The sequence below is a fragment of the Hemitrygon akajei genome, chromosome 10, assembly GCF_048418815.1.
Source record: "Hemitrygon akajei chromosome 10, sHemAka1.3, whole genome shotgun sequence".
Classification (NCBI taxonomy): domain Eukaryota; kingdom Metazoa; phylum Chordata; class Chondrichthyes; order Myliobatiformes; family Dasyatidae; genus Hemitrygon; species Hemitrygon akajei.
Window position 1 is genome coordinate 7,902,307 of NC_133133.1, and position 11,572 is coordinate 7,913,878.

The 11,572-nt window shown below is 45.0% G+C and overlaps 1 protein-coding gene across 1 annotated transcript; it reads right to left on the reverse strand.

Annotated features, from left to right (window-relative positions):
• Positions 1 to 1,675: 1,675 nt before the first annotated feature.
• On the reverse strand, positions 1,676 to 9,208 carry LOC140734157 (endogenous retrovirus group 3 member 1 Env polyprotein-like). The gene is made up of 2 exons (XM_073057772.1): positions 8,455 to 9,208; positions 1,676 to 4,193 (listed from the first exon to the last, which is right to left on the reverse strand). Exon 2 carries the CDS (start codon positions 3,144 to 3,146, stop codon positions 2,232 to 2,234), a length of 915 nt encoding a protein of 304 aa, XP_072913873.1. The 5' UTR covers positions 3,147 to 4,193; positions 8,455 to 9,208; the 3' UTR covers positions 1,676 to 2,231.
• Between the last annotated feature and the right edge of the window lie 2,364 nt (positions 9,209 to 11,572).

Sequence of the window (11,572 nt, forward strand, 5' to 3'; positions counted from 1 at the left end):
CTCAAAACATCAACAGTTTATTCATTTCCATAGATGCTGCCCGACCTGCTGAGTTCCTCCAGTATTTTTAGTGTGTTGTTTTGGATTTCCAGCATCTGCAGGATTTCTCATGTTCATGTTCTCTCCTCATTATTAACCATAAAGGGTGTTTACAAAAATGACTCCAAGAATATTCATTGTCATATGAAGAGTGTTTGATGGATCTGGACCTCTTCTGACTTGAATTTAGATGAATGAGAGGTGACCTCATTGAAACCTATTGAATGTTGAAAGGCCTCGTTAGAATGAATGTGGAGAGAATGTTATGGCGGGGAAGTCTAAGACCAGAGGACACAGCCTTATAATAGAGGGGTGTCCTTTTAGAATGGAGGTGAGGTGGAAATTCTTTAGCCAGAGAATTGTGAATCTGTTGAATTTGTTGTCACAGACAGCTATAGAGGTCAAGTCATCAGGTATATTTAAGGCAGAGGCTGACAGATTCTTGATTGCTCAAGACATGAAGGGTTAAGGGGAGAAGGCAGGAGATTGGGGCTGAAAGGGAAATAAGTCAGTCATGATGTAATGATGGAACAGACACAATGGGCTGAATGGCCTAATTCTGCTCCTATATCTTAAGGTCTTAAAATCAGGGATGAGGTACAGGAGCCTGAAGACCCATACTGAACAGTTTAAGAACAGCTTCTTCCCCTCCACTAGCTGATTTCTGAATAGTCTGTGAACCCATAAACACCATCTTGTTATTTGTCTGTTTGTACAATTTATTTCTTTTATAACCTACAGTATTTTTTATGTTTTGCACTGTACTGCTCTGACAAAACAACACATTTCCTGACATATGTCAGGGATAATAAACCTGATTCTGACCTAACAATAGTCATTTAAAGAAAGTCTCACCGCTCTATGTGTTAATCAATCAAAGTTACCTGCAATGACTTCAGTGTACAAAAGCCTCAAGCAGCCTACTCAAGCAGAAAGGTAGCATCAGCAAAACATAACTTTTAAATCAAGAACCTGATTAGGAGTTTATTCCTTGGCAAGTAGGAGATTGTGGGGTGACCTTACAGAGGTGTGTAAAATCATGGGGTGCATAGATAGTGCGAACACACGGTCTCATACCAAGGAAAGAGAAACGAAAAAAGAATGCGGCATCGGTTAAGGAGAGAGGTGAAAGACTTTAAAAGGACCTGAGGGGCAACTTCTGTACACTGAGGGTGTTAGCAATATGGACCATAAGATATAGGAGCAGAATTAGGCCATTCAGTCCATCGAGTCTGCTCTGCCATTTGATTTTATGGGATTATTTTTCCTTGCAATCACATTCTCCTTTTTTCGCCCCATAACTTTTCATGCCTATCAAGAAACTACCAATCTCTACTTTAAATATAGTCAATTATTTGGCCTTCACTTTTGCCTGTGGCATTGAATTCCACAGATTCACCAACCTCTGGCTAAAGAAATTGCTCCTCATCTCTACTCTAAAACGTCATTCAAACTCCTCTGGTCATAGACTCACACCGTGGAATGAATGAGATTCCAGAGGAAGTGGTTCAGACAGTATATTATCAACATTTAAAAGACATTTGGATAAGTATATGGACAGAAATGGATGAAAGGGAAATGGACCAAATATTGGCAAAAGGCACTGTCAGAAATAACTCACACCATGAGTCTCAGCAAACTGCAAAGCGGCAAAGCTTTATTTTTCACGAGTCTGCAGAGTCGGACCCAAAACTGCTCCAGCAGTATTGAGCCCAGAGCATTACATTTCATTTCCTTTTATACAGTTTCAAGTAGGTTATCACGTGTCCCTCAGTTGCTGTATCATTCCTACAATTATTCATAGTCAGCTCCACTCTCCCCCTCCCCACAGGCTTGTACATTTCGGGGGTCACATACACATTTTCTCATATCCTCTGTCCTTGGAGTTAGCCATCCGCAGAGCCATGTCTGCCAAGTTTTCAAAACACTCATCGGCCTTGGAGTTAGCCACAAGAGTACAGCTTATCTCCATCTGTTTCATCCACCTCCGCTCTCAGCTCCTAGCTTAATGACTCCCTTTTAGTTCTTCATGATTACCACAAGGTACAGATTGTACCTATACAGTTTTGCAAGAATCTTATATCCTTATTTAGCAATGTGTCAGCATATGTTTTGTAAGCTTAGATCTTAGCACAGTCTAACCTTAACCCTTTCACTTCTTACAATTCCACCCTTTTTCTTTTTAGAGTGTGCTAAGGATTTGTCCAGGGATTCCACTCTTCCAGTTCTCTGCCTCGTTGCAACAGCATTTTAGCCGGGTCAGCTGGGTTCCCTGGCTGCATTACCTGTACTACTACTCGCGTTATTAATGCTCTCAAGCAGGGTATTAAGCATGGTAATATGATTATCATTATGAGTATTCCGCCTAATATTAACAGGGCTATTCGCCACCAGCTTCCTCCCAGCAGACTATCCAGCCAACTCAGGTTCCCTAAGGATCTCCAAGTTTGTACTGGCACATGGGCCAACTTCCGAATTTTGTCGGATATTTTCAACACTGCCTTTCCATTATCATTTATCTTTAGGCAACAGTTTGTCAGATTGAACTTTCCACAGACCCCTCCCTCGGAGGCCAATAGGTAATCCAATGCTAATCGATTTTGGTATATGGCTGTTCTCATCTGGCTTTGCTGCTCAGCCAGCAATTCCAGAGCCAATGCGGTTTGGTTGGTGATCACCTCTACTACAGCTTGTAGGCGTATTATTCGATTTAACATATATACCGGGGTTCGGTAACCCCATGACCCATCCTGGGCCCAAGTTGCTGGTCCGTAATATTCAATGATGCGTGCTGGAGGCCACTCGTCGCCCCATTCTCCCACCTTTATCTCCCGCTTCTCCCTTCTCAGTGAGTCAAATAACTTGATTCCCAATTCCCTATCTTCATCCTGGGGTAGGAGGAAGAACTCTGGCCTTATAAGGCCTAAGAAACAAACTCCTCCCCATCCTTTCGGCAATTTGGTGTATGCCTGATTCCCACAAATCCAGAACAGACCTTCTGGGACAAATCCTCCTTTCCTTGCTTTCCGCCAGGCTTTCCAAACACTGGGAATTCCTTCGTACGGGTTATGCCCACTGCAATTCCAGATTCCCGAATTGTTTCCCATAGCCGTACAATTGTCCTTTGCCCCTTTAGTTATGTACCAAGTCGGCTCCTCGGGCCACCAAGTGGCATTATTTTTTTGTTTTAGCCAACTTTATACTCTGACATGGGCTTTCTCCTACTTTCACCTTCCCTTTTCTTTCTACACATACTTGTCCTTCCGGATAGTTTGTTAACTTCCATTCTTGCGTCCTCCCAGTCCTTTTCTTATCCCAATCATGAGCCAATAGCTCCCACACACTCAAACTCTCACCTATCCATGGCCATTGCTCGCTCATGTGGGGTCCCCCACAAACCCAACAGTCACTTACATTTAAACTTGTAGCTATTCGAGTTGCTAAGTCTATAAACAGGTTTTCCTTCATTTCCGGTCTTGTTTTTCCATAGGTTCCCCATTCTTCTCTGACTCCACCAAACTCTGCCCTTCCTTTTTCTTTCCTTTCACATATCCATTCTGTCTCAGGGCATGTACTTTCTCGTACACTCCAACTTCTCCCTTCTCCTTTTTCTTCTCTCACTGATCCACCGGGGTATCCCCTGTTCTTTCTCAGGGTATATTATTCCTCCCTCTTCACATTCCTCTTTTTCTTTTCCATAACATTGGTCATTTACATGTGAATGTGACACAAGGGCCCCGGGTCGTTCTTTTCCTTTCTCCAAAACTCGGTTCCTACACTTGTCACATTTCCCTTCTATTTTTCCCACATACAGAATTAAATATATTACAGTCAATAATGTAACAGTCCACATTGAGTTCATTTTTGTTGCCTTTTCAGTTTCACCACCAACGGTTCTTCACTGGGAACACAGGTCCACTCCGTGTGTCCCTCAGGCTTAACTGGTCCCTTTATTCTGGATGCGTGGGTCCACCCTTTCTCTTTTGTTCGTACGGCCGCCTCGGTGGTTAACAGGACCTGGAAAGGGCCTTCCCACTGTGGTTGTAACTTCTCCGGCTTCCAGGTCCGTACCAGAACCCAATCTCCAGGCACGATCTGATGTAAAGCAAAGTCGAGCGGCGGAGTCTGGGCCAAGAGACCCTTCTTCCGCAGTTCTGCAAAGGAACGAGATAGTGCCAGTAAATAGTTCCTTATAAAAATATCACCCCCTTGTAGCGTGGGGTACCCTTCTACCTTATTCCAATACGGGAGTCCAAACAGCATTTCATAGGGGGAGATTCCTATATCCTTCCTGGGTGCTGTTCGGATTCTTAACAGGGCAATGGGGAGACACTTAGTCCAGGGTAACTTGGTTTCTAGCATTAATTTGGTCAATTGCGCCTTTAAGGTACTGTTCATCCTTTCCACCCGTCCCGAACTCTGGGGATGCCACGGGGTATGGTATTTCCATTGGATACTCAATGCATCACAAATCAACTGGTGCGTCTTGGAGGCAAAGTGTGTCCCTCTGTCCGAGTCTATGGACCCCATGATCCCATATCTGGGGATTATGTTTTCTAGTAGTATTCGGGCTACTGTAGGCGCATCGGCCTTTGTGGTCGGGTATGCTTCCACCCAGTGGGTAAAATGATCCACTATTACTAACAGGTACTTCCATCTCTGCACTGAGGGTAGTTCGGTAAAGTCGATCTGGACTCTATGGAACGGTCTCATGGCCAGTGGCTGGCCACCTCTTGGAGTGGATCGCATCACTTTCTTGTTTATCCGCTGGCACGTCGGACATCCAGTTATCTCTTGCTGGGCCAGTGTGTATATTCCTTTGCATACATAGTCCCTCAGAATTGTGTCGCACATGGCCTGTACTCCCCAGTGGGTTTGATGGTGCAACTGTTGGAGGATGTTGCGGGTTACTTCCTTATTTAGTACCTGTCTCCCATCCGGGACCGTCCATTTACCATCAGTGTCTTTTCGGGCTCCTAGTTGGTTCATGCTATCAATCTCTATTTGGGTAAACATAGGTTGTTTAGTAAGTCCTTCCCTCACTGGTATCAAGGTCAGGAGTTGGATCGGGTCTTCAACGGCTGCTCGTTTGGCCTCCCCATCGGCTAGACGGTTCCCTACTGCTTCAGGTGTTGATCCTTTTTGGTGTCCGGGTACATGTACTACCGCAATCTCAGTTGGTAGGGCCAGGGCTTCCAATGTCATACTTATCATTTGCTCGTGTGCCAGTCCCTTTCCTCTGGCCGTTATCAGTCCTCTTTCTTTCCATATCTTCCCAAAGGTATGTACTATCCCATAGGCGTACTTAGAGTCAGTGTATATTGTTCCGATCCTCTTCTCCAATATCCTCAGAGCCCTCTGGAGTGCGTATAATTCGCATGACTGGGCCGACCAGTTTCCCGGTAATCTCCCGGACTCCACTATTCTTTCAGTCTCTCCGTCAATGATGGCATATCCGCTGTGCCGTACTCCATCAATACATCGTGAGGATCCATCTATATACAATTCCTGTCCTTCTCCCAGGGGAACTTCCTGTAAGTCCTCCCGGCTCTTTGTTTGCAAGTCCAACAATTCAATACAGTCGTGTTCTGACTCCTTTTCTTCTAGTCCTCCATAGAGGAACTGGGCTGGGTTGCAACTGGAATCCTTTGCGAAGTTTAGGTCTTCTCCGGTCATCAGTATAGTTTCGTACTTTAGAATGCGGGAGTCAGTGAGCCACCGATGTGCCTTCTGGGCTAGTAGGGTGCTGACCGAGTGGGGAGAATGCACTGTGATCTTCCCTCCAAAGGTTAGTTTCCGGGCTTCCTCTACCAATACCGCTGTCGCTGCCACTGCTTGGATACAGGTGGGCCATCCACGCGATACCGGGTCTAACATTTTTGACAGGAAAGCCACGGGTTGCCGCTTTCCTCCTCTTAGTTGGGTGAGTACCCCTTGGGCCATTCCTTCGGCATTGTTGACGTACAGCTGGAATGGTTTTTCCAGGGCTGGCAAGACTAACACCGGAGCACGGATCAATTGCCCCTTGATATAGTTGAATTTTTGCTCCTCTTCCTTTGTCCATTCTACTGTTTGCTCATCTTGCCCGAGTTTATCATACAGAAATCTCACCAGGGGAGTATAATTCTCAATCCAGATTCGACAATACCCCACTAACCCCAGGAACTGTCGTATCTCCTTCTTGGTACGAGGTAGCGACATCCCTGTTATTCCAGCTATCCTTTCTGGGGTAATGCTTCGCTGTCCCTTACTGACCCGGTGTCCCAGATACCTTACTTCCTTTTCCACGAATTGTAACTTTTTCTTGGAGACCCGTAGCCCCTTTTTCCCTAGGAAGTTCAGTAATCTGATGGTATCTTCCTGCACCCCTTTCTGTGTTGGCCCGGATAGCAATAAATCATCCACATACTGTAGCAGTTGGTTCTCTGGAGCACATTGGAATTCCGCTAGTACTTGCTCCAAGACCTGCCCGAATAGGTTAGGTGACTCAGTGAATCCTTGCGGCAGGACCGTCCATCTGAGTTGTCTTTTCCGCCCTGTTGTAGGATTTTCCCATTCAAACGCAAACATGTCCCGACTGCTTTCTTCTAGCGGGCAACTCCAGAAAGCATCTTTTAGATCTATTACACTGAACCATTCATGGTCAGGGGAGATTTTACTCATCAGGGTGTACGGGTTGGGTACTACCGGGTATCGGGTCTGGACTACTGCATTTAGACCCCGCAGGTCTTGTACCATCCGATAAGTCCCGTCCGGCTTTCGCACCGGGAGGATGGGGGTATTATATGGCGACATACATTCTTCCAGCAGTCCATCTGCGATCAGCCCTTCAATTACCGGCTGCAGCCCTTTTCTTCCTTCCATCGCAATGGGATACTGCTTCCTCCTTACTGGGCGACCGTCCGGTAGCAAGGTGATCTGTAGAGGGCTGATGTTCAATCCTCCCCTATTTCCCTCTCTATACCACACCTCGGGCTCTATTTTCTGGTCGTCCTCTTCTTACAAACACCTTCTGCGCTTCTCGCAGTAATTCACTCAAGGGTTTTGAATTCCAGTCCTCTATCTTCTCTAGTTTCTTCCGAATGTCTGGCCAGGCTTTCGATACAAATTCTACCCTAATTAGCTGTTGTCCCACCTCTGTCTCCGGGTCTACCCCCGCATATTGTTGCATATTTTTCCGAATTCTATCCAGGAAGTCAGTTGGGGTCTCATCGGGGTTTTGATGACTTCCAAATGCCTTATTGAAATTATGACCCTTGGGGACCGCTTGTCTTATTCCCTTTATCAGGAATTCCCTCATGTCTCTCATGTTTCCTCGTCCTTCAGGAGTCTGTTTGTTCCAGTTTGGCTCCGTGAGGGGAAACTTAGGTGCCCCTTCGGTAGTCTTTTCTTTCTCCCACATAACTATAGCCGCTTGTCTTATCATTTGTCTCTCTTGGGTTGAGAATAACGTCCCCATGATGGAATACATTTCATCCCAGGTGTATATATTAGGCCCGAGGAACTGATCCAACTGTTCAGCCAGTCCCATCGGATCTTCCAGGAGGTTCTTCATTTCTTTTTTAAAGGTTCTTACCTCAGTGCTGGTCAGGGGAACATTCACATACCCCGTTCCCCCATCAGGTCCACTCATCGGGACCTCCCTTAAGGGGCATAACTTGGGCTCCTCTTCCTTTTTCACCCGTTGTCGTGTCCGGGAGCGCGTCATAATAAAGGGGGGTCCTGATTGTGGTGGATTCCCTTCCTCCCACTTCTTCCTTTCTTTTTCTAACCACTCATCGTATTCCTCTTTTCGTTTTTCTTCTTCTTCCGCCCATTCTTCCCGTTCTTTTTCCTTTTCAGCCTCCGCCTCCCGTGCCGGATCGTCCGGTTGGAGGGGGGCAGAGGGAGCCGCCTCCGGTTGTTCAGGCCGGGGCACGTAAGGCGGAGGTAAATGATTCAATACTTCCCAAGGAGGTTTCTCCTTGTTCTTTGTTTCCAATTTGTAACTTCTGGCTGAGTCTCCTGGCCCCGAAACCCAGCAAGAGGCGTATTCACTTTCTTCTTCTTTTACATTTGGCTTAGAGTTTACATATATGTTTAAGGCCTGTCTAACCCAATCCTCATCTGACCCAAATGGTGGCCACCATACCGAGGACCCTTTTATTGGCTGTTTGGACCATAATTTGCAATATTCTACCATTCTCTTTTTCTGCTTTCCCTTTGTTCGTCCATATCCCCATCCTGCAAACATTCTACCGAGGGGGCTATCAGGAGGTACCTTCGGGAACAAACCCGAACTCTCCGGCTCCTCTTCCTTTGAGCTTCCCCCTCCCATTATTCCCTTCCCGGCCCGGTTCTTTTTACTCTAGGTGTCGTCACACCTAGTTTACCCGGTCACACCCACCTAGATCTCAGTTAGCTAGTCTCACTTACCCGGTGTGCCGTAGAACCGTCTCCTTTCCTCCCTGCTTTGCCGCCTTGCGCTGTCCGGATCTCACTCGCTCAAGCCGTTTCAGACGACGAGCAAGGAATCAGGGACTGCCGAACTCGGCAGGGTGCACCTTCTCCGATGTCCTTCCTCTCGCCCTCCACGACCGGAGTGGGGATCCCGGACGAGCCCCCAGCTGTCAGAAATAACTCACACCATGAGTCTCAGCAAACTGCAAAGCGGCAAAGCTTTATTTTTCACGAGTCTGCAGAGTCGGACCCAAAACTGCTCCAGCAGTATTGAGCCCAGAGCATTACATTTCATTTCCTTTTATACAGTTTCAAGTAGGTTATCACGTGTCCCTCAGTTGCTGTATCATTCCTACAATTATTCATAGTCAGCTCCACTCTCCCCCTCCCCACAGGCTTGTACATTTCGGGGGTCACATACACATTTTCTCATATCCTCTGTCCTTGGAGTTAGCCATCCGCAGAGCCATGTCTGCCAAGTTTTCAAAACACTCATCGGCCTTGGAGTTAGCCACAAGAGTACAGCTTATCTCCATCTGTTTCATCCACCTCCGCTCTCAGCTCCTAGCTTAATGACTCCCTTTTAGTTCTTCATGATTACCACAAGGTACAGATTGTACCTATACAGTTTTGCAAGAATCTTATATCCTTATTTAGCAATGTGTCAGCATATGTTTTGTAAGCTTAGATCTTAGCACAGTCTAACCTTAACCCTTTCACTTCTTACAATTGGCAAAAGGCACCAACTTGGTGAGCCACCCTGATGAGCATAGATGAGAAGGACTGAAAGGCCTCTTTCTGTGCTGTATTACTCAACAACTGTAAGTCAATTGCAAGCTGGTTGTTATTAGCTCTCACATGTCACAGAAGCACCTTTAACTGCTTCTGGGTTTTGCTGAACAATTCCGTTCAACACTGCTTCTGTAGAACAGCTTGTCACGTGCACCTCTCTACATGCACTCAGCAGCCACTTTATTAGGTTCCTTCATAGTCTTCTGCTGCTGTGACCCACGTACTTCCAGGTTCAATGTGTTGGGTATTTGGAGTTGCTCTTCTGCACACCACTGTTGTGACACATGCTTATTTGAGTTACTGTTGCCTGCCTGTCCACTTGAACCAGTCCTGCCATTCTCCTCTGACCTCTCTCATTAGCAAGGTATTTTTGCCCGTAAAACTGCCACTCACTATATTTTTCTGTTTTCGAACCATTCTCCGAAAACTTTTGAGACCATTTAGTATGAAAATCCCAGGAGATCAGCAGTCCCTGAGATACTCAAACTACCCTGTCTGGCACCAACAATCATTCCATAGTTAAGGTCACTTAGATCACATTCGGTCTGAACAACAACTTAACCTCTTGACCGTGTTTGCATACTTCTGTGCATTGAGTTGCTGCCGTGTAATTGGTTGATTATATATTTACATTAATGAGCATGTGTACAGGTGGACCTAATAAAGTGGACATTGAGTATAGAGTGGAATGCATATCCCTAATGCCTGAGCCCAAGCCCATTGAGATGGAGAGGTTGTGATTGGAATTAGGAGGTAGAAGGTCCTTATCTATGGACAGAAGGAAGGCAATGTGATTTAAGGTGGATAAAATAATTTATTGTTGTCTTATGTACTGAGGTACAGTGAAAAACTAATCTTACATACTGTTTATACAGATAATTTCATTACTACAGTGCACTGAGGTACAATGAAGAGTTCCCACACTGTTGGATTGTAAGATTTTAGTTTAAGTTTACAGAACAAACATAACAATCAGCAAGTTCTAGAACTGTGAAATGAAAACAGAATCTTGGTAAAATTCAGTCGTCAAGGCAGCAGGTGTGGAGATAGAACTGACCCGTGTTTTCTGATGCTGTTAAAAAATTGAAACATGAGAGATTCTGCACACATAAAACACAGGAGGAACTCAGTGGGTCAGGCAGCATCTATGGAAATGAATAGTCAAAAGTTCTGTTGAAGAGTCTTGGCCTGAAATTTTGACTATCTATTCATTTCTGTAGATGCTGTTAAAATCTGCCTCCTTCGTCTTAAGAATCAAATTAGTCAATATAATATGTGACTGATTCAAATTTCAAAAAGTTCAAAGTAAATTTATTATCAAAGTATCTATATGTCACCATATACGAACATGAGATTAACTTTCTTGCAGGCATTCACCATAGAACAAAGAAGTACAATAGAATCAATGAAAAACTACACACAGAGACTGACAAATGACTCATGAGCAAAAGAAGACAAACTGTGCAAATAAAAAATAATAAATAAAGAAGTAAATAAATAATGCTGAGAATATGAGTTGTATTCCTTGAAAGTGAGTCCAAAGGTTACGGAATCAGTTCAGAGGGTTGAGGTGAGTGAAGTAATCCGCACTGGTTCAGGAGCCTGATGGTTGAAGGGTACCAAGAGTCAAAGGTCGTGGGAGAGAGAATGAAATGGCAAGATTACAGAGGAGGAGGGAGAGGTGAAAGGGTCTGATGAGCTTGTTTTAATAGGGTCTAGTACAGATCCAATAGGCCAACTGGTCATTCTATGTAAGAGTACGTAGGTAAATTGTATCATGTGGGTATAATCTGTCAGAGGTGGTGCAAAGGCAGGTGTTTTAGGCGCATTTAAGAGAGTCTTAGATAGGTACATGGAACCAAAATGGAGAGCTATGTGTGAGCAAAGCACTAGACTGACCTTTGAGTAGGTTAAGTAGTCGGCACAACATTGTGGACCGTAGGGCCTGTACTGCAGCATACTGTTCTATGTTCTAAGCCCTAATCATAGGCTTTCAGATTCAGGTTAATTTATTTATCATACGTATGTCAGAACACAGAGTGAAATGTATCGTTTGCATTAACTACCAACACAACCTAAGGATGTGCTGAAGACAGCCCACAAGTGTTTCCACACATTTTGACATAATCAGGCATGCCCGAAATGTTCAGCAGAACAACACAAGCAATGTCAACCTCTTGTATTCCCTGTTCAACATAATTTTACAGCTAACCAATGCTGCATTGGATCTGCTCAGTTGTAAGTCATCACAAACTACATTCTGAGGAAGATCCAAGAGTTCTTCTGCTTTCTGCCAGAAAAT